The sequence below is a fragment of the Zingiber officinale genome, chromosome 5A (genome assembly GCF_018446385.1).
Source record: "Zingiber officinale cultivar Zhangliang chromosome 5A, Zo_v1.1, whole genome shotgun sequence".
In the NCBI taxonomy this organism is placed as follows: domain Eukaryota; kingdom Viridiplantae; phylum Streptophyta; class Magnoliopsida; order Zingiberales; family Zingiberaceae; genus Zingiber; species Zingiber officinale.
In genome coordinates this window covers 129,682,792-129,705,718 of record NC_055994.1, presented here as the reverse complement: position 1 = coordinate 129,705,718, position 22,927 = coordinate 129,682,792, and the positions used below count along the sequence as shown (strand labels likewise).

The window sequence follows — 22,927 nt, the reverse complement described above, 5'->3', positions numbered from 1 at the left end:
ATATCTAATCAAATCAATTTATTTATTTCAACTCTCTAATCCATATAAAATTATCAATTCATTCGTATTAAATTAAAACTCTCAAATATTATTTATTTCTCTTTCAACTGTTGATGCATTTTCTCCCTTTACTTCGAGGTTCCGCGACTCTAAGTCATTGACGACGCAATCCCCGACTTCTCCTCTAAACCATCGACGACAACCTGACCTCCCCTTACTTCGACCCTAAAACATCTCCATCGACGTTGAAGTTAGAAATCGGAGAACCAGCATGATGTGGATATGGCTTAGGGTAGAAGAGGAATTAGGGAAAAGAGGAGGGGTATTATGGTCATTTTATTGTAGCAAGTCCTTTTAGGGCACTGTTCACAGAGAATGAGGGGGCTTGGTGTTTTGCTGGTTCCGCCGCCAAGGTCATCTTCTTCTCCCAATGATTCTCGATGACGTCGGCCGCCGGCCTCCGACCTCCACTTCCTCTCCTTCTCTGGTCACCTCCTCCTCTCCTCTTTCGGGATTTTTCCATCGCCTCACAGAAGGGGGGGCTTCGTGGAGGAGGTCGCCGCCACCGCCAACAGGAAGAGGACCTTCCTCGTCCTCTGCTCCTCGCCGGCGCCGTCCCCGACTGCCACCTTCACTCTTCTCCTTTTCCTCCTCACGATGCCGCCGCCCACGACTCCCCTTCTATTCCCTGCGACGCCACCACTGACTCGCCGCCTCTCCATTTCCTTTCACCCTCTCGCCGGAGCCGAGCCACCCCTCTTCTCGCTCTCGTGCACGTCGCTGTTGAGGCCTATCGTCGTCGGAACAGAACCCTCCCCTTTTTCCCGGTCCTTACGCAACAGCCCCGCTAGCCGGCAGTCATCAGGCACCGCGGCCTTGCTTGCCGGCGCCTCCTTCGACTCGTCACGTCTCCACGCGCTGTAGCCTCTCTGACTAGCAGCCTCGCTAGCCGGCAGTCATCAGGCACCGCGGCCTTGCTTGTCGGCGCCTCCTTCGACTCGTCACGCCTCCACGCGCTGTAGCCTCTCTGACCAGCAGCCCCCGCACGCCAAAAGTCCACGTGCCGGCCGTCCTTACATCGATTTCGTCTCGGCTCCGATTCTGTCTCGTTGTGTGTCGGCCTTCATGTCGTTATCTCGTTCCAGCTTCGTGTGTTGTGGTGTTTCAGCCTTTGTGCCTTGGTTATTGTTGGGCGTCACTGATTTGACCGTATTCTGCTCCTGTTGTTATCTTGGTCTGCGCGTCGGTGTGTTATCCCGGTCTACGTGGTGGTGTCTTATCTCGGCCTGCACGCCGATGTCCTATCCTGATCTGTGTCAATAGTGTATCCCGGCCTGTGTACCGATCTCATTTCCCGGTTTGTGTGTTGATTTCGTGTCCCGGCCTGCGTGCCGGTGTCTTATCCCGACCTGCAGCTCGTCTTTTGATTTCATGCTGCATCCAGTTCCGCGTCGTCAGATCCAGCTCTTCATCCTGATCGGGAGTCGTCTACACTTCCGGGTCGCAACAACTCGAGTCGCGTCCCATCTGAGGGCGCCCCCTGGGCCAGGGTACGTTACCGTACTCACCCCTTATTTATTTCATTATTATATTATTAGTCGGTTACTCATATATTCGTTGGATCTGCCTCGAGTATCGAGGTACCGGGCGCCGGGTCAATCCGGTCACTGACTGCAGATAGCGTTAACCAGAGGACTTTTGGAGACTCGGTTAACATAGAGGACATCTCAACACCCCCCTCCGGGACGTCGCGATTCGGTCAACATTCCATTCACCTCACCCGGCGATCCGTTCGACTTAGCTTCCGGACGGAATCACAGCAGAACCCTACTTTCACCTTCAACCCAAGAATCATTGGTAAATTCTAATCTTCGGCCCTAAAAATCGAAGCTTTAGGTTAGGTGTTTTACTTCATGGGTGTTTTCAATTTTGTGAGGTTGAGGTTGAATAATATTCAGTTTCTGTTTTGGAATTGTAAATTTTTGAATGAGTTTGTATTGTATTTTCTTCAATTCAAAGAAAGAATGAGATATGTGGATATTTTATAGTGATTATTAATAAACAAAGTATTGTACCTAATTTTATGGGTGGAATCAGGTAGGGACTCGTCCCGTAATCATCTTAGCCAATCCTCATCCCGATAAAAATTGAGAATTTTTTTTCCTCCCGATCCCGTACTCGACATGTGTTGAAACTCGAATGTTCGGGATCTCGAATGTTCGGGATCCTGTCAGATAGAGAGATGATATCCTAAATAATATTCAAATATTTTCAAAATTAACCAATGAGAACATGGCGCTGATCTTAAATTTAATCAAACATTCAAATATTTTCAAAATCAACCAATGAAAACATGGCGCTGATCTTAAATTCAATTAAACAAAATCAGTTGGCCATCGACTAAATTATGAGTTGGACTAAATTATGAGTTGTATTTCATTATGCAGTAGTATATTGTCTCCTACTTAATTCACATTGCTTAATAAGTCCGTGACCAATTTGCATGCAAGAAAAATAATATAAATACATATCAATATCTTGCTTACAACATAAAATGGCTCAAAGTATCCTATAACAGTGCAGATGTAGTGAAACACAATGATATCTGCATATGACTTTGAGTCCAAGATAACAATCATTTATATTTTGTCAAACTACATTGTCAAGGAAGGTAGCTCAATCAGACTAATCTAGTTTGGTGTTACATTTTGATGTATGTATGCCAATGATGCAGTTTGAAACATGAACTAGACAGCTAGTTTTATGGCGTCGAGCTTGTAGGAAAATCAATCTACTTCACCTTAAACACAAATCGAAACCTTCAACCAAAATAGAGGACATTGATCATTGAGCCTGCAAAGATTGAAGTAATACTTCTGGACAAATTGAAGTCTAAAATGTTACATTTGATTACATCCAAGACAACGACCTTAAAGAAGGCTGTGAGCAGCAGGACGAAAATGCAGAATTCATATATGAAGTTCTTTCAGAGAAATTTCTTACGCTGACATGAGCTTTAGTTTCTACCATCATAATTGACATGGTACAATAAATCTGAATACATTAATGCATAAGTATCCAAGAGATGGCCCATAACTTCTATGATACCATATCATTTTGCATATGTTTAATGAACCACACACGGTAAAATGTTTAACATGCAAAACTTGATTGCATAATACTAAGAAAAGCACTTGATATAGGTAATAGGTAACAAAACATCCTTATGCATTGGACTACCAAGGAAATAGCACTAGTATTTCTTCATATTCACAAAAAAAACCAGCACCAATCCAGAATGATTCACAATGAAAATCATTGCAATGATAAATTCAAGCAATAATGAATAAATATGTAAAAAATTTATTGATCTTCAGTTGATGATGATAGCACTCAGACGAAATAATTTTTTGGTTAATCACTTAATCCAAGCAAATCCAAAATAAAATTTAACATATTAAGTCATTGTCTCGTTAAACAACTACATCAATTAGTTATTCTTTTACTATAACTTCATGAGACCTTTGGACTTTGGAGTTTACACTTGAGAAGGATGCATTACTTTGTCATGTGCATGAGGGTACCCACAAACAACAACTATCATATAAGCATAATCTATAATCTATACCAAGATTAAAAATTACAAATGAAAAACTAAAGCAATTATCCGATCAAAAAATAAATCCAAATGAACATGCCATCTTTTATAGCTACTGATTACTGAAGGTTTACCCAACTAAAGAGTAGCTAGAAATACAACAATTACATAAAACCATAAATATATATTATATACCAAGCATAGACAATAAATCAAAGTACTCATAAAAATTAATAAATAAGTTAAATATTTACTTATTTGTGACCACTTCTTCACAATCCTTATAAAAGTTGAATTCATCTTCTGTCAGCTCCTTATATAAGTTAATTTCTTCACCTCTAAGCCAATCACTAGTACACACTAGTGCCTCCACCATTTTGGGATGCAATGATGCCCTAAATGGATCTACAACCCTCCTCGCAAGGCTAAACGCATTCTCACTAGCAAAAGTAGATGAAAGGATTGAAAAAATATCCTTAGCAATCTTAGAAATGACTAGAAATGTCGTTGTATTCCCTTTCCACCATTTCAAAATATCGAAACTTGAACTCCATTTCACAAAAGGATCCGAGAAGCACTTGTCCACCTCATTAGTTATTTCTACTTACTTTTGAGTTTTTCTTACTTGAGCCATTTTCATATGGTAGTTTAGTTTAATGGGATCATTTTTATACATTTCCATCAAATCTTTGTCTATATCACCATCATCAATCCCATTAATATCATCCAACAAAGGATTGTATATCACCTTCATTTTATATGCATGATGCAACTCCATTAGACAATTCTTTAAACCGTCAACAAAGGATTGTATTTTACTAGCATCCAATTTCATATCTCCCAAATGGAACCCAATCATTTGAAGTTTATAACGAGGATCTAGAATGTGACCTAGGAAAACAAGCTTATTCATCTTCTCAAGATTACCCCAATACTTCTTGAACTTACTCTCCATTCTCTTAGCAACTTCTTGAAATAAAGGATCAGTAGTGTCAAATATTGTCTCGTCAATGACCGTCCTCATTGCACCTATTTTCTCCCAAATCAAGGGTGGTGTAGTTTTCTTGATAGCACTAAGTTACAATGTAGTATCATGAAACCTCTTCAGAAAATTCACAAAGACTTGTGCCTTCTCCTAATCTTTTTCCATAGGAGGCCCCACTCTTTTTTATTCTCCGAACCATCTACCTCTTCAAAGTATTCAACAAATTGAACATTCTCTGTCATCCTACCAAAAACTTTCTTAAACTTGTATGCAACAGAAAGCATTGTATAGGTGGTATTCCATCTCGTAGGCGCATCCATTGGAACGATTGACATTTTATCCATCTTCAATAGGATAGCATACTCCCTAAATTGGTCCAACTGTGCCTCAGAAGAGTGAATATACTTCACACAGTTTCTAATGGACTCAACTGACTCATTAAGAAACTTCAATTTACTCTTCACAATTAAATTTATAATATGACAACAACATCTCAAATGCAAGTACTCACCATCAAATAATAGAGTACCCATTTCCTTTAACCTCTTTCCAATGTACTCCACTGCTTTATCATTCGTGCTAGCATTATCAACTGTGATAGTGAAAACTTTATCTATCCCCCAATTGCTCAAGCACGTTTCTAAAACTTTGCCAATGTCATCTCCTTTATGAGAGGTAATCTTGGTGAAATTTATTATTCGCTTATGCAATTTCCAATCATTGTCCAAGAAATGAGTTGTGACTACCATGTAATTGATATTCTGAATTGAGGTCCAAATATCGGTCATGATACTTACCCTTTGATCACCAATGACGCTCTTTATCTTAGCCGCCTCCACTGCATATAATTTCTATACAAGAGTTGCAATTTTCTTTCTGTTGGGAATCTTGAATCGAGGTTTAGCTTCCTTCATCATCTCTACAAACTTTGCCCCTTCCACTACCCTAAACGACATCTCATCTTTAACAACAAATGCGACAACCTTATCTTCAAGCTTTTTTTTGGCTAAAGATGTGGGGTGTCAAAGCATTATTCATGGACGACTGTGTTAAGATTGGTTGAGAAGAACCTAACTTCACCGCATTATGATGATTCTTTTTGTATTTCTTCACATGCCCATCAATGTCATTATTCTCATGCATTATGCTATGGGCAGGAACTTCAGTTTTGCAATAATTGCAAATAACAACAACAACAATTACCTCATTTTTGTCATTTCTCCATACAATTTTCCTGGCGTGTGACTATACATCCGCTACTTTTTTCATTTTACCTCTAATATCTACTACCTCATGAATGATTGGTGTTTTGGATGGAGATGATGTGTGAGGTTGAGTGGTGGAAGGAGAGCTACCACTTCCGCTAGATGCATCCATGAATGAACGATTGTTGAACGTAGTTGAATGTGATGTTGAATGATATTGAACGAGAGGGGTTGTTGAACAGCCGTTGAATGTTGTTGTTGAAATAACAAGGTTTGTAGTTAGACAAAAACAAAACCAAGATCTTATCTTCTGTGAGTTCATATGTTTTATTTAGCACAAAAATTATTAGTTGCTAGAGTGTAGATTCGCAATGGTGAGATGGGGATCGAGATAATGATGCACAAAGAATGGTAAGGAGCTTTACCTTAATTTACAGTAGATCTACATTTTGAGGCTTAATCCATGATGAGGCAGTGAAAAGACTCAAAGAAGCAACCTGTTGTAGTCAATCCAGTGGGAAAACAAAGAGATCTTAAGTCCGAACTCTCTATTCCTCTTACCCTTCGTCTTCCATGGGAGATTTGGTCGTCGTCAAAGGAAGTGATCCCGAGCAAGACCCCTTCAGCGGTTGGAAATGAGTGCCACCATCACAATATGATGCACAAATTAAACAAATGAACGACGAAGGTGTGCGGCTGTTGAATGAGAATATGAGATTGAGAATTGAGATATGTTACACGATTACAGCTTTAGTCTTTAACCCTAGGCATGCTTTTTTTAAAAGTCAAATTAAAAAAATATTAGTAATATATTTGGGTCAGGTCAGGTCTAGAATCCCAGCGGGTAGAGCTTGGGGTCCCGATCCTTTTCTCAATTTTGATCGGGTCCGAAAAAATTTGGGTCAAGAATGGGTTGCGATTCAGGAAGGGTCAAGAATTTTGTCTCAAATGCCAGCCCTACCCAATTGAAGTAGTATGATGCTCAAAATTTGTGAGGTTGAATAAAATTAGATTTGTAAACAAGATAAGAATTGGGGTTTAGTTTTCTGATTGGGTTTGTGTTATTTAAAGATGAATTGATGGTAAATTTTTATTGTTTAGTTCTTGAATATAAAAATTCTTAAATGATTAGGAAATCTCTAGAAAAAATTCTTGAATTGTATATGAATGAAGCTTTGATCTTCAATTTTTATATGATTGAATCAAACGTTATGTTTTTATGGATTAGGTTAAAATGAATTCTAGAAGTGGACCTTGCAACCTTGTATTTTGTAGTTGTAAGTGCAAGAACCAGTTATTTGTGTTAATTTTCAATGGTTATAGTTTGATGGATATGTATGCGAGTCTTGGCAAAAAATGTGCAGAGATTACTCCCGAATCTATGATTTTGCAATACCTAGCTCCGCAATATAAGATGTATGTGACTTTGAACGATGATGATGATGCGCTCAATATGCATGATACATTTTCATATGTGCATGAAGCTGAACATGATCGATTTGAGGGTAGAGAGCATAAACGAACATGTTAACGACAACCTAAATTTAGGGAGGTCACATATATTATATCCCTCTTCGTATTGTGGTTTTGATAATATTATAGTTACATCTAGCACAAGTGCATATGATATAGTTAAGTTGGCACTATTAATCATATCAAACTGGTAAGGGTTGAGGAGGAACAAACACAGTCAAGGAGTGATGAGGAGATCAAACAGGCTCTGTTGTCGAATACTATAGATGCTTGAATTAACTGCATCCATGGAGAAGGGCAAAATTTCAAGGATGCTGCTGATTTTAGAAGATATGTTAAAAACTATGTTGTTGCTACAAGAAGTTCATTTGTTTATAGAAAAAATTGTTGGGATCTTGACGTCCACTAGAGGGGGGTGAATAGCGTCTCACCCAAATCATCGCTTCCTACGTTTGTTAGTGCACAGCGGAAACAAAAATACTAACAAACAAAAGGAAACCTAACCCTAGAAAACAATAAACAAGAAAAAAACCCAATGACACGTTGTGTAACGTGGTTCGAAGATGAAGCTCCTACTCCACGGCTGTCCGTAAGGTGGACGATCCCGATCCGTCGGTGGATGAGTCCCCGGAAAACCTCCGGCTAGCTCGTGTAGCTACTTGTGGATGGAGAAACCTCGCCACAACCTTGTACAAACACGCTAGATCACTTAGGCACTAGGAGACTCTAATTAGGGTTAACCACCACTAATTTCGTCAACTTTAACCAAGCTTCCAATACTTGGTTATATAGGCCACGGGTTGGAAAACCCCGCCTACCAGTCGACTGGTAAAACATGCAGTCGATTGTCCTTCGTGAAAATTCGACCGTTGCAGCCCAACGACTCGATACCAGTCCTCTGTTCGCTCCCAGTTGACTGCACCAGTCAACTGATGAAACCACCAGTCGACTGCTACAGTACTGTTACAGTAACGCTACAGTGCTACTACAGTACCCCTAATTCTAGGATTTTACCCTCGAGTACATTCACTCAGCACTCGTTCTCGCTCGACCAACCTAGACCTAGCTTTCTAGCCTCCTCCATCAGCCTTGTGTCCCTCAGATGCCTCCCCATCCTTCACATCTTGCCTTCTAGAGCTTCCATCGGCCTTGTCATTGTTGTCGGGTCTTCATTTGCCAAGAGGTCGCACCTCCGGGACTTCGTCCATTGCCAAGTCACACTTGGACTTACGTTGCCAAGACTATATGCTTGGACTTACACCGCCAAGACTCATCCTTGGACTTTCCTCCTTTTCCAAGATCACACTTGGACTTTTCTTGTTGTACCTATATCCTGCACACTCACAATGCATATCAAATACAACAATAAACCTAACTTAAACCTTTACCCAAACATCAAAACCTAGGGTACCCAGATTGCTCCAACAAAAATGACCACAAGAAGGTAATTGCTATTTGTAGTGAAAGGAGTTGTGGATGGAGAATTTATACTTCAAAATATAAAGCAAATAGTATATTTGTGATATGAAAATATAACCTGCAACATATATGTGGTGAGAACAATCTGCGCTATAGAGGGCATCCTAAAGCCAATGCAACTTGGACTGCTAATGTGGTAAAAGATAAATTGAGAGGAGAGCCCTCTTATCACCCTTGTACAATTCAAAAAGACTTGTAAAGAGATTATTTGGTAAAGTTAGACTACCACAAAGTGTGAAAAGGCAAGGAGTTAGTGATGCATGATATTTATGGCACAGAGATGGGATGCTACGATAGGCTAAGATGGTATTGCATGCTATTCGAGAAACAAATCCTGGCAGTGTTGCTGAGTGTCAAATTGATCTCGTAACATCTAAATTCAAATAGCTATTCATTTGTTTCCATACATGTGCAGTTGAATTTCTTACTGGTTGTAGGTCGTTGAATTTTTTGGATGGGACTCATATAAAGAACAAGTATAAAGGTTGTATCCTAATTGCTATGTCGAAAGATGCTAACAATGATTTTTTCACAATTGATTATTCTATAGTGGATGCCGAGAATGATGCTAATTGGGAATAGTTTTGTTATCATTTGAGAAGTGTCCTAATTTCATGTCAAAGCATTTCGTTCAACAAGTTCACTTTTTTCTCCGACAGACATCCTGGGATTATAAAGACAGTTGAGCAATTATTTGTGAGTAGCACTATTCCTATTGTTTGAGGCATTTAATGGATAATTTTGTAAAGTAGGTAAATAATTACTTATTTTTGTCTAGATACATGTTCTGAATCTAAAATGATTTGTTTGCCTCATTTTAGGTGTTGCAAAGTTATCCAAAATATAACAAAAAGCACTAGTCTTCGGTATTTAAGAAAGCTGCGTATGCGCCATCTTTGCAAGAACATGAACAACATATAAATAATATCATCAACTCCATGCCAATTGCCAGAGGATTTAGTGTACAATCTCATCCTCAAAGTTGAGCAAATTCTTTATTTCTTGGTGATAGATGGGGTGTTGTAAATAATAACATAGCCGAGTGTTAGAATAATTGGGTTAAACCAACTCGTTATCTCCCTATTATGGCTATGGTGGACCATATGCGAATGCAGATCATGAACATAATGTACCGGCGACATGAATCAACATTGACAATGGTTAAGGAATTAAGTCCAAGAAAGGAGAAGGCTATTGCTATAGTATATCTTGAATTTCGAAATTTGAGAGTGCATTGGTCATGTAATTAGAGGTTTGAGGTAATTGATGGTGAAAAATCCTTTACTGTTGATTTAATAGATAAAAATTGTTCATGCAGAGCTTGGCAGATCAATAAGCTTCCATGCAAGCATGCTTACACCACTATCGAGTTGAGGTCATTGTCATTGTATGATTTTTGCGACAAGTATTTCAAGGCTGGAATGTATCGTCAAGCATACAAAAAAAATGTTAATCCAATCTCAACTTTTAACATTAACGAGTCAAATTTTGATGAAGGAAATGTAATCAACACTCCTGATGTGAGCAGTCAGTCAGGTCATTGGAGGACTAAGAGGATACAATCTCAAGCACGTGTGTCAAAATATAGTTGTTGTCATCAGAAATGTCACAATAGATGCTGATATGGGTTAGGTTTGGTGGGTCCCCGATAAGGAAAAAAAAAAGAAGTAATAAACCTAAGGAGATAGAATAATATCGGTCAGGACATACCTCAATAGGAGATAAGTATATATCGACCGAAAATATGCTTCCCAGGAGGAAGATCTATATACCTCAAAGGAGGTATGCTAATAACGGCCGGGACATACCTCAATAAGAGGTAAGTCTACATATCGACCGAAAATATGCTTCCCAGGAGGAAGATCTATATACCTCAAAGGAGGTATGCTAATATCGTCCGGGATATGCCTTCAATAGGAAGTAAGCTAATATCGGCAGGGACATACCTCAATAAGAGGTAAGTCTATATATCGACCGAAATATGCTTCCCAGGAGGAAGATCTATATACCTCAAAGGAGGTAGGCTAATATCGGCCGGGACATACCTCAATAAGAGGTAAGTCTATATATCGACCGAAATATACTTCCCAGGAGGAAGATCTATATACCTCAAAGGAGGTAGGCTAATATCGGTCGAGACATACCTCAATAAGAGGTAAGTCTATATATCGACCGAAATATACTTCCCAGGAGGAAGATCTATATACCTCAAAGGAGGTAGGCTAATATCGGCTGGGATATGCCTTCAATAGGAAGTAAGCTAATATCGGCCGGGACATACCTCAATAAGAGGTAAGTCTATATATCGACCAAAATATGCTTCCCAGGAGGAAGATCTATATACCTCAAAGGAGGTAGGCTAATAACGGTCGGGACATACCTCAATAAGAGGTAAGTCTACATATCGACCCAAAATATACTTCCCAGAAGGAAGGTTCGTATTAATTGGCATATACCTCAAAGGAGAAATAACAGAAATACTTTAAAGAAACTCGTGAAGTAGGATAGGGGTAAATATTTCAAACAAGAGAATTAATAGATGTCTGCAATACATAACTCTATGACGGGTGCTATATATTTTTTGGCGGGAAATGTGTTGTTAGATTATCTTGCAGGTGCTAAACAACAAGGAAGGTACATCTGGGGTACAAAAAAGATTCCTTAAAAATCATCCGCCATAAGTACACAGCTGACGTCATCTCATAACAAACTCTAACAAACCGTGGTCCACTTCATGACTACGGAGGTTATATGAAGTGGTATAAAAAGGAGAATCCTCTCCGTTGGCAAGATAAGTTCACATCATCACGCATCTTGAGAACCCTAATTTTCGACTACTGTTCATCTCCTTCTTCTTTCTTCCACACTAAGAGAGATCACTAACTTGAGCGTCGGAGGGCCTAGCCAAGGATTCCCACCCCGGTCTTAGGTCACTGACGAAAGTGTTGGCTGGTCTCTTGTGCGCAGGAAGTCTTGGAAGCTTCGGATATGGGTTTCTTCTCTTCAGAGTTGGTGTTCTTCTTCGTCATCAGGTCTTCGTACGAGGAAAACCTCCGGTGACTCTATTTTTTCCCGATCCGCTTTGGATTTCTCGAATCGGTATTCTGTGGACATCATTCTTCATCAGCACGGTGGGTTTCCTTCTTTCGGATCTCCGTCGTGTCCAGCTTCTCAGACATGATCAAATTTGACGCTATCTGTGGGAAATTCACCTGAATCTGAGACTACAGGATGGAAGAGGCCGGAAAATCAAACCTACTTACTATTAGTCGTGAGGATTTGGATTTTCTCATCAACTCTCATGTACAGAAAGCCTTGCAACAACAGCAACAACAACTTCAAGCCCACACTGGAGCTACTCTGCCAATAGCTCATAATCCGTGTAAAATACCGAAAATGATAAGGGATTTTTCCGGAATTTTTGGACATTTTTCGGGAATTTTTCGGAGCTCGTACGGACGAGTTGATGGGGATAGAAATGGGATCCGAAAAAGCCTGTTTAGGTTACCCTATTTTAATGAGGAAAAGATTTATTTTCTTTTCCTTTTCTTTTTCTTTTTCTTTTTCTTTATATTTTTCTTTATTTCCTCTCCGTTTCTTCCCCTCGCGCACCCGATGCCTTTCTTCCCCGTGCCCTCACCTGCGCCTCTCTTCTCCCTCATTCTCGACCCCGGCGCCGAAAAGCCCTAACCGCTCGGCTGCGGTTTCCTTCTCTTCTCTTTTCTCCCGACGCCGATCCCACCTCTTCTCCTTCCTCTCGGCGCCGACCACCTATTCCTCTTCTTCCCGAGGCCGATCGATTTCCTCTCCTCTGCCCGACGCCAACTCGAGCCATTCTTCATCGAGCGACCGCCGACCGAGCCTGCTTCCATCTCTTTGCGGACACCAGGGGCCGTCGGAAATCGAGCATCTGAACCCTAGGTCTGGTTCCTGGGCGTCGGCCGAAGATTTCCTTCCTCCTCCGGCCGTGCGAGCACAAGGGATGCAGATCCCTTGCCGACAGCCGATTTCCCTTCATCTTCCGGCCACTGCTTTGCACTCCTCAGCCTTGTTGCCGGTCACCGTGTTGTTCCTCTGTGCTGTGCCCTAGATTTTCTTGTTCTGCCGGATTCAAAACCAGACAGTGGTGAGGTGAGCAGCTTGTCTTTGTTGTTCCTATGTATTAGATCACTGATTGTAGTACTCTTCCGAGTTGAGGTTGGGTTACAGATTCAATCAGTAGCACTTGAACCTCTTGGATTACGGCAAGTGCTGATTTTTGGGTATTTTGATTTAGGGATCAGTTATCAGCGGCTGAGGGAAAACGATTGGCACTATTGTAGGTACGGCAGATTTGGGTATGTACTGTTCGTATCATATGTCATGCTAGTTGGATCATTTTTAGCCTCGGACAACATTGATTTTGAGTGATCCACAGTTCCGATGATCCCGCTTCGGCGGTGACGCCCTCGGGCCGTATCCCACCAGCGGTCACTTGATTGTGAATTGAGGTAAGGAGTATGTAACTGGTTTTGGATGTAGATCAAAATAAATTTGGATTATTTGATTGGTTGATATATGTGTCGAATTAGGACTAAATCGGGTAAGATGCTATGATTAACCATGTTTATTACAAGTCCTAATTCGAATGGATTAGAAACGATTGAGGAGTTAAATGATTCAATTAGGGTTTATAATTGGATCTGAGTTTATATTAGCTTCTTGAGGATTTGATTTAGCTAATTTATTTATATGTATTTAGCTAAATTTGGATACCATGTGTTACAGGACTTTGATTCGAGACGGTGTCTCGACGAGGATTTATTCGGATACGATCTTTCTTATTGGAGGCGGGTACTTTGACTTATGTCTTTTGATATGCATGATAATATGTTTAACATATAACAGTAATTGTGTTACCTGTTTATTTCGGTTGGTCACTACATGATTAGTACATGTTGTTTGTTTATTTATTCTGCACTGCATATTGTCTACCTGATCACATATGCCTTAGGTAGTGACCTAACCACATGTTCTGTTATATTCTGGATCTAGGGTTTATTTGATACCCTCTTCGATTTGTGTACCTTCTATTTGATACGTCTTCTTGTGGTACACACTTTGTATCTATTTATATGGGTCATGCCATGTTATTCATGAGATTGCCATGTTCAGTATCATGCATCATGATTGCATGCTGTGCGATTGTCGGCTCTACTTTGGTTGAGCTCATGCCGATTACATATCTTCACATCACCCGTGGATTGTATATCTGGTGGTGTGTGGCGGTTACTATTTAGCTCCGTTGGTCGGGTGACTCGGTAGTGGCCGTGATCGATTCACTCTGTTGGCTCAGATTGGCATTTAGGGTAGCGTGGTGGCCGTGGATGGTGGACTTTGTTTGGCTCCGTTGGTCGGGGAGACTCGGTAGTGGTGGCCGTGAGATATCCTCCCGTCGTCGTGTCTGGAGATGAGGCATTGAGCTCCCCGTTTATGATTTGGGGTCGCGGGACGGAGTACTCAAGGCGTCCGTTTACTCTGTCATTGCTCGGGGCATTGATTTGAGTATGGGGTTGATATATCATTTATTGCATTTTATTTGCTTGTGATTCTTGCACTTATATCTGCGTTTGTTTGGATCATTGATTGACATGCATACGAGTTATGACTCACTCGATCGGCGACTGTTACCTTTATACTTTGATCCGGTCAGTACGATTATCTTCGATTTCATTTCAGTTGCATTTATCCTCCTCGTATTCGAGGTATCGCATGATTAGTGTTATGCATTATTTGTTTATTATGCATATCGGTTGTACTGTTGAGTGTTGGACTCACCCGCCTCCATTATTGATATATTTTCGAGTTGAGGTACATCGGAGCGATTCGATCATTTGGCCCCATACTGCGTAGAGCTAGTTCTCTACTAGGTTGTTATTGCTTTATTTTGGTTTTCTTCCATCGACTATGTTTTAGTTTTGTTTTGGATTTTATCTATGGATATTATACGGATTGTTACCGTTTGATGGACTTTTGGATGGTTTGGTTTTATTCTACTATACGCCTGCATGGGCGGAAGAGGTGAGTTCGTTGGTTTGAGCTTTACGAGTGTAGTGGGTAGGGATTTCGAGTCGAGTTCTATTGTTGTTGTTTACTATTATTAGCTGCGTGGTTGTGACGGCCAGAGGATATCTTTATTAACTGCGTGGTGTTTGTCTTTATTTTTTGTTATCATTCCAGCCGCTGTGGTGATGTATATGTGATATGTAGAAAGTTTCGTATTGTCATAAATGGGAGATCTTTGAAATTTCTTGAGACGAGAGACTCCTACAGGCGTGACAATTAGTGGTATCGAGGCGGTATCGATACTTCTTTGTGTGTTTTGGATTTTCGATCTTTGTTTTCGTATTTTGCATAGTTGGTATAACCCGATACCAATTGATATGGTATCGAGCGCCAAGTTTGGCGATACTTGTTGGATTTTCGTGTGTTGGATTTTGAGATTTATCGATACGATTTATTTGGTATCGAGGCGAATATAATACACCTTTCGTGTTACGGTGATTTATCGGATACTGTTTTGGGTATTACGGATTTTTGGATTTAGAGTTTGCGAGTGTTGGGTAGTTGTTTAGTGGCATGAATTTTTCCATTCGATTGGGTTTGGATTTCCGTTTCGGATTTATGGATTTCCGTTGTTGTTCTCGATCGGAAATTTTGAGGTCAATTGGGGACTGGACAGCGACGGAACATCTCCAGACGGCATATAGGTATGATGTTTAATTTTATAGTTTATGACAGGTATTAGCATTCTTTATTTAGTACCTGTCTGGTTGCTGTAGCACATATTTTTTGTGATGAGTTAGCCATTAAGCATGGTTGACCTTAATAGAGATCAAGGATTATAGTCTCTGGTGATTTTTCACATCATACCATCAGTAGATTTTAGCTTCTGTTACTATTAGTAGGAGATGGAGGCACATACCAGCCTCTACTATTATTAGCTGGGTAGTGGATGATACCTACATATTTATGTTGTTTTAGCCAGTGGAGGTTTTATACTCATATCTTTTGGATATTAGGATACCCGATATGATGAAAAATTGTTCATTAGGGGAGTTACCATGTTTGATCATTGTTGAGAATGGTTTGAGGTTGAGGGATATTGTGAGATAAGATATTTTGATGTGTTGATTTCTAATGATTTAAGAGAGTAAATGTTATGTGGTTGTTGATGATCTTTTAGTGGATAACTATTTTGATGATCTTTTATTTGGGTTGTCATTGATGGTGATATAGTGAGTATCATGTATAGTGTTCACAGGTTGATGTTTATAGTTGGTGATCAGATTATAAATTGGAAGCTAGAGAGTTTATGTGCCTATGAGATTTTTGATTTTAATAAATCTGGTTAATTGTGGTTAGTTAACAGGATGATAAAATTGATATTTGCTTCCTCTGATATTGGACTATGTGGATAAATAATGATTTGATGTTTTGAATGCTAACTTGCTCTCATGTGGAGTAGAGACTGATTCATCTGATATTATGTGGGTTGATATTTTTGAGGATAAAAATGAGAGTGTCTTGATGATCTTGAATACTGACTTTATCTTTTGGGTCGTACACCTTTATGCATATGATATTATGTGGTTGGATATACCTTAGTTGCTTGTGGAGGATTAAGGTATTCTTGATTAGTTAGTAGATGAATGATTTAATTTTGTTGGTTGATCTGTAGAGGATTGCCATACTCTATTTTTAGAGGTTCGAACCTTTAAGATATTTGTGCTTAGTTATGTATCTAGAGCACATTTGAGTACATGCTTTGTACTGACGTGGAAAGGACGGATTCAGCCGTATATCATTGTCGGCTTGGATAGGTTATAGAGGATCGATGTATCCTATTCCATGAAAACTTTGACCATAGACTGTATATATCTGGTGGGATAACTTAGAGGGTGCATTGGGATATATGACCCCGCTGATGTAAGGAAGTGTAGAGTTAATTGCTTAACACTTATGGGATACACTCGTTACTAGTGTATACTGGGAGAGTACATTTGGATTTGTGATGATAAAATTCTTCCCATTTGATATAGTCTTGGTAGGGTATGACATTGACTTGCAATGTTATACCACGGCTGTGTATATTTTTCTTGTCCGATACTAGTTCCTTTGAACTTAGAGCAGGGTTGTTACTGGATGATTAGGCTGCTCCATTTTGAGTTGCTTTTGATTGATGTATTCATGCTTGATACATATGCATGAATTTTGTTTAGATATACCCTAACCCATGAGTGTTGGTAGCATAAGGTTGGTCTCTTTGATTGAGTGGTATGCTGATTTTGCATGTCTATATTGCACGTATATGATGATTGTTATGTGTTGTAAGAGTCTGGGTGGACTGTCCATTTGTAAGTAGTATATGTATCCATGTTCGATATGGTTTGAAGGTTCCTTGTGAATCATAGATATGTAGTTGGGTGTATGTATCCGGAGGTATTATTGAAGATATCTTGTTGATTAAATCCGAGATGTAGTATATGTACATCGGTGGTGTTTTGTTGGAGGCATTTTGTCGATTTAATCTGAGTTGTGATATGTACATATGTGTTTGGTGTGGTATCTGAGGTATCTTTTGATTATGTTTGATTTTATGAGTGCACCTGGGTTTAGTAGGTTTTATTGGAAGTATATGTTGGTTATACTATATGTTATGTGAGTGTTGTTTGAGGTGTATTGTTGATTTTACCTACATTGATTTTGCACACGTGTTCGGTATGTATTGTTGGAGGTATCATACTGAATATACCTGAGTTGTGAGTATGTTTGGTGTATAATAATTGGAGGATTTTGTTGATCATACATATGTTGTGTGAGCATGAGTGCTAGGTGTATACATTGGTAGCAGTATGATGATTCTACTTATACTGAATGCAGAATGTGGAGTGACTGCATTATGTCATTTGTTGAATTAACCCATCAACTAATTTTCCTATCAGTGGATGACTCACTAGGATGCTGATAGAGTTGATGATGAATTTGATTAGTTACTAGGTTGTTATATCCTAGGATAACCACAGCGAATTGTGGTAGAGAGATCTTGTACAGTCTCTAGCTGGATAGTTAGGTGCCTTGGGGTACTTAGGTATTGTTTTGTGGTGGAGCGTTGCTCCCACATATCACGGATTGCTGGTAGCGGAGCATTGCTCCTATATTTATTGCGGATACATATTTGATTATTTGTGGTGGAGAGTTGCTCCCACATATTGAGGATTTCTTGTGGTAGAGCGTTGCTCCCACATATGTAGTATTTCCTGTGATGGAGCGTTGCTCTCACCCTGGAGGATCTATTCTTTGGTGATTTATGTTATTGATGATCAGATTTTTCGATTTATTATTGGAGATCTTATGAATAGGAATGTCTGTGATACAGACATTATGTGTATTGGATTTTTGCCATATAGGCTTACAGTGCCTTAGATGTTTTCAGGGACTCGATGATCCTGGTATGTCGAGGATGTTTGGATAGGTTTCCATTATCTTTGTGGACGATGTTGTGATCTATTACGGATCCGAGGTGAGTCACGTGCACTACCTTTGCATAGATCTAGAGTTGATTCGACGAGAACATCTATATGTGATTATCAGTAGTGCTGGTTTGGATTGTCTTATGTGAGATGTTTGAGCCACACGGTCACCAATAGAGGTATACCGTGGTTCCACATGAGATCGAGATGTTATCGTCGGGAGTAGACGGAGTCAATAGAAGAGGCTTGCAACCTCCTTTGTTTGGCCGATATTTCCGGAGATACGTTGAGAGTTTCTCACGGATTGCTATGTCACTTACACGCCTGACCATGAAAGGCGGGAAGTTTATTTAGGCGAGGATTTCAAGATCGACACAGGGTGAGCGGAGACTAGTGTCGGCTTGATTTTTGTTTTACTTTCTAGAGAGGGTGTCTCTACAGGGTATGTGTGCTGTTCTGTTGCAGCACGGTTGAGTATTCTTATATGCTTCTCGATAGTTGAGGGGCACGAGAGAAAACACTCCTTCGATTCTGACAGCATTTATTATTTTACAAGATATTTGGCGGCAGTACTATATGATATTACATTGAGATTCTCACCGACCATCGGAGTCAAATATCTGTTTCACTCGGAAGGAACTTAATCTTCGAGGAGATAGATGGAGTTCTGAAGGATTATGGTTGTACCTGCTATCACACAGGAAAAGCTAATGTGGTTGTCGATACACTTAGCAGGGAGGGACTTTAGCTTGCCATAGAGTTGTGGTCACGGATTGATTCAGGGTTTATTCGAGTTAGACCTTGAGGAGGCGAGGATAGGCGGGGGTATTCTTATTGTGTAGATGCTCGATCGTCGATCGGGCGAGAATCAGTGAGGCCGATTGTTGGGACCTCATGGAGCTCAGCGTGAGGCGGAGTTGATCCGTATTATCAGACGGAGGATGTTAGAGGCATAAGGCTGCCAGTTATCTTGGCCGGAGTCGGAGACTCTTAGAGTTCTTTGTTGGCGACCATGTATTTTTGCGAGTTTCACCTAGGAAAGGGGTGAAGAGATTTGGCCTCGGATGTAAGCTATCGCGGTATATTGGTCCTTTTGAGATCTTGGAGAGGATCGGACCGGTAGCTTACCGACTACCATCTCTAGCTGTCATGCGCGATGTATTCCACGTATCATGTTGCGGAGATACATTCTGGCCAACACGTGTTGGTGATATTCGATTCGAGTTCAGTGGACATTTCTTATGAGGAGGTTAGAGTCTGATTCTCGTAGGAAGGAGCGTCGATTCTTGGGACAAGACTATCCGGTGGTTAAAGTCGGATGGCGACATCGTTCAGACGAGGAGGCTACTTGGGAGCTCGAAGATACGATCAGGCTCGATATCCCCACCTTTTCACATGAGGTATGTGATTTATTTACCGTTCAACATTTATACTATATATCTGTTGTTAGTACTTGCGATGGTAGATTTGGGGACAAATTTTTATTAGTGGGGAGAATGTAAAATACAAAAAAATGATAAGGTTTTGGGAATTTGGAATTTTTGGAGCTCGTACGGACGAGTTGATGGGGATAGAAATGGGGTCCGGAAAAGCCTGTTTAGGTTACCCTGTTTTAATGAGGAAAAGATTTATTTTCTTTTCCTTTTCTTTTTCTTTTTCTTTTTTCTTTATATTTTTCTTTATTTCCTCTCCGTTTCTTCCCCTCGCGCACCCGATGCCTTTCTTCCCCGTGCCCTCACCTGCGCCTCTCTTCTCCCTCATTCTCGACCCCGGCGGAAAAGCCTAAAAGCTCTGCTGCGGTTTCCTTCTCTTCTCCTTCCTCTCGGCGCCGACCACCTATTCCTCTTCTTCCCGAGGCCGATCGATTTCCTCTCCTCTGCCCGACGCCAACTCGAGCCATTCTTCATCGAGTGACCGCCGACCGAGCCTGCTTCCATCTCTTTGCGGACACCAGGGGCCGTCGGAAATCGAGCATCTGAACCCTAGGTCTGGTTCCTGGGCGCCGGCCGAAGATTTCCTTCCTCCTCCGGCCGTGCGAGCACAAGGGATGCAGATCCCTTGCCGACAGCCGATTTCCCTTCATCTTCCGGCCATTGCTTTGCACTCCTCAGCCTTGTTGCCGGTCACCGTGTTGTTCCTCTGTGCTGTGCCCTAGATTTTCTTGTTCTGCCGGATTCAAACCAGACAGTGGTGAGGTGAGCAGCTTGTCTTTGTTGTTCCTATGTATTAGATCACTGATTGTAGTACTCTTCCGAGTTGAGGTTGGGTTACAGATTCAATCAGTAGCACTTGAACCTCTTGGATTACGGCAAGTGCTGATTTTTGGGTATTTTGATTTAGGGATCAGTTATCAGCGGCTGAGGGAAAACGATTGGCACTATTGTAGGTACGGCAGATTTGGGTATGTACTGTTCGTATCATATGTCATGCTAGTTGGATCATTTTTAGCCTCGGACAACATTGATTTTGAGTGATCCACAGTTCCGATGATCCCGCTTCGGCGGTGACGCCCTCGGGCCGTATCCCACCAGCGGTCACTTGATTGTGAATTGAGGTAAGGAGTATGTAACTGGTTTTGGATGTAGATCAAAATAAATTTGGATTATTTGATTGGTTGATATATGTGTCGAATTAGGACTAAATCGGGTAAGATGCTATGATTAACCATGTTTATTACAAGTCCTAATTCGAATGGATTAGAAACGATTGAGGAGTTAAATGATTCAATTAGGGTTTATAATTGGATCTGAGTTTATATTAGCTTCTTGAGGATTTGATTTAGCTAATTTATTTATATGTATTTAGCTAAATTTGGATACCATGTGTTACAGGACTTTGATTCGAGACGGTGTCTCGACGAGGATTTATTCGGATACGATCTTTCTTATTGGAGGCGGGTACTTTGACTTATGTCTTTTGATATGCATGATAATATGTTTAACATATAATAATTGTGTTACATGTTTATTTGGTTGGTCACTACATGATTAGTTACGTGTTGTTTGTTTATTTATTACGCACTGCATATTATCTACTGATCACATATGCCTTAGGTAGTGACTAACCACGTGTTACATTATATTCGGATCTAGGGTTTATTTGATACCCTCTTGATTTGTGTACCTTATTTGATCGTCTTCTTGTAGTACACTTTGTATCTATTATATGGGTCGTACCGTATTATTATTGAGATTGCCGTATTGATATCGTATCGTGATTGCATCTTTGTCACGATTATCGGCTCTACTTTGGTTGAGCTCTTGATTCATATCTTCTTGCATCACCCGTGGATTGTATATCTGTGGTGTGTGGCGGTTACTGTTTAGCTCCGTTGGTCGGACTCGTGGGTAGTGGCCGTGATCAGTTCCGCTCTGTTTAGCTCCGTTGGCATTTAGGGTAGCAGCGTGGTAGCCGGCAGATGGTGGACTTTGTTTGGCTCGTTGGTCGGGAGACTCGGCGTAGTGGCCGTGAGATATCCTCCCGTCGTCGTGTCTGGGAGATGAGGCGTTGAGCTCCCCGTTTATGATTTGGGGTCACGGGGCGGAGTACTCCGGCGTCCGTTTACTGTCGTTGCTCGGGGCATTGATTTGAGTATGGGGTTGTATATCATTTATTGCATTTTATTTGCTTGTGATTCTGCACTTATATCTGCATTTGTTTGGATGCATTGATTGACATGCATACGGATTATAACTCTTCGATCTGACGACTGTTACCTTTATACTTTGATCCGGTCGATACAGTTATCTTTTGATTTCAGTTGCATTTATCCTCCTCGTATTCAGGAGACTGTCTCTTTAGTGTTATACATTATTTGTTTTATTATGCATATCGGTTGTACTGCTGAGTGTTGGACTCACCCGCCTCCATTATTGATATATTTTCAGGTTGAAATCAGTTCCAGTCGCTGGCCCCCCATCTGCATGTAGAGCTAGTTCTCTACTAGGTTGTTATTTGCTTTATTTTGGTTTTTCTTCCATCAGACTATGTTTTAGTTTTGTTTTGGATTTTATCTATGGATATTGTACGGATTGTTACCGTTTGATGGACTTTTGGATGGTTTGGTTTTTATTCTACTATATGCCTGCCTGGACGGCAGAAGAGGTGAGTTCGTTGGATTTGAGCTTTACGAGTGTAGTGGAGTAGGGTGGATTTCGAGTCAGAGTCCTATTGTTGTTGTTTACTATTATTAACTGCGTGGTTGTGACAGCCAGAGGCTGGATATCTTTATTAACTGCGTGGTGTTTGTCTTTATTTTTTTTGTTATCATTCCAGCCGCCTGTGGCTGATGTATATGTGATATGTAGAAAGTTTCATATTGTCCGCCGTACAGGGGAGATGCTGCCGAAATTTCTTCGGACAGAGACTCCTCTGGGGCGTGACAATCCGGCAATATCAACTACCCAGCATCGGAAAGGAAAAGAGCTAGAAGAAGAGGAACATGCATATTTTTCTCCAGCTGCTGTTTCTCCGACGAGACGTCCACGAGCCTTCTTTCGCACTCCTATGGAGCAGAGGGGTAGAAGGCATGTGTTCCAAGAATCCTCTGGTGAAGCACCCGATAAAGAAAAGCGTAAGATCAAAATGATAACTAGTGATAGCTCACCTGAGAAAGTTATCTCCCCATTCTCTCAAAGTGTACTAGAGGATCCACTTCCTAAGCGGTATCAAAATC

General features: G+C 40.7%; 1 protein-coding gene and 2 long non-coding RNA genes across 3 annotated transcripts; 2 read left to right on the top strand and 1 right to left on the bottom strand.

The window, feature by feature from the left end:
* Positions 1-2,844: 2,844 nt before the first annotated feature.
* LOC121980012 (zinc finger BED domain-containing protein RICESLEEPER 1-like) lies at positions 2,845-4,622 on the bottom strand. Its single transcript, XM_042531986.1, has 2 exons — positions 4,224-4,622; positions 2,845-2,853 (listed from the first exon to the last, which is right to left on the bottom strand). The coding sequence occupies exons 1-2, from the start codon at positions 4,620-4,622 to the stop codon at positions 2,845-2,847; spliced, it is 408 nt and encodes a 135-aa protein (XP_042387920.1).
* Positions 4,623-12,325: 7,703 nt separating this feature from the next.
* On the top strand, positions 12,326-13,565 carry LOC121983238. Its single transcript, XR_006112434.1, has 4 exons — positions 12,326-12,871; positions 13,017-13,077; positions 13,158-13,230; positions 13,508-13,565. It is a non-coding gene; the product is annotated as an uncharacterized LOC121983238 (long non-coding RNA).
* Positions 13,566-20,429: 6,864 nt separating this feature from the next.
* LOC121983237 lies at positions 20,430-21,141 on the top strand. The gene is made up of 4 exons (XR_006112433.1): positions 20,430-20,447; positions 20,593-20,653; positions 20,734-20,806; positions 21,084-21,141. It is a non-coding gene; the product is annotated as an uncharacterized LOC121983237 (long non-coding RNA).
* The last annotated feature ends 1,786 nt before the right edge of the window (positions 21,142-22,927 follow it).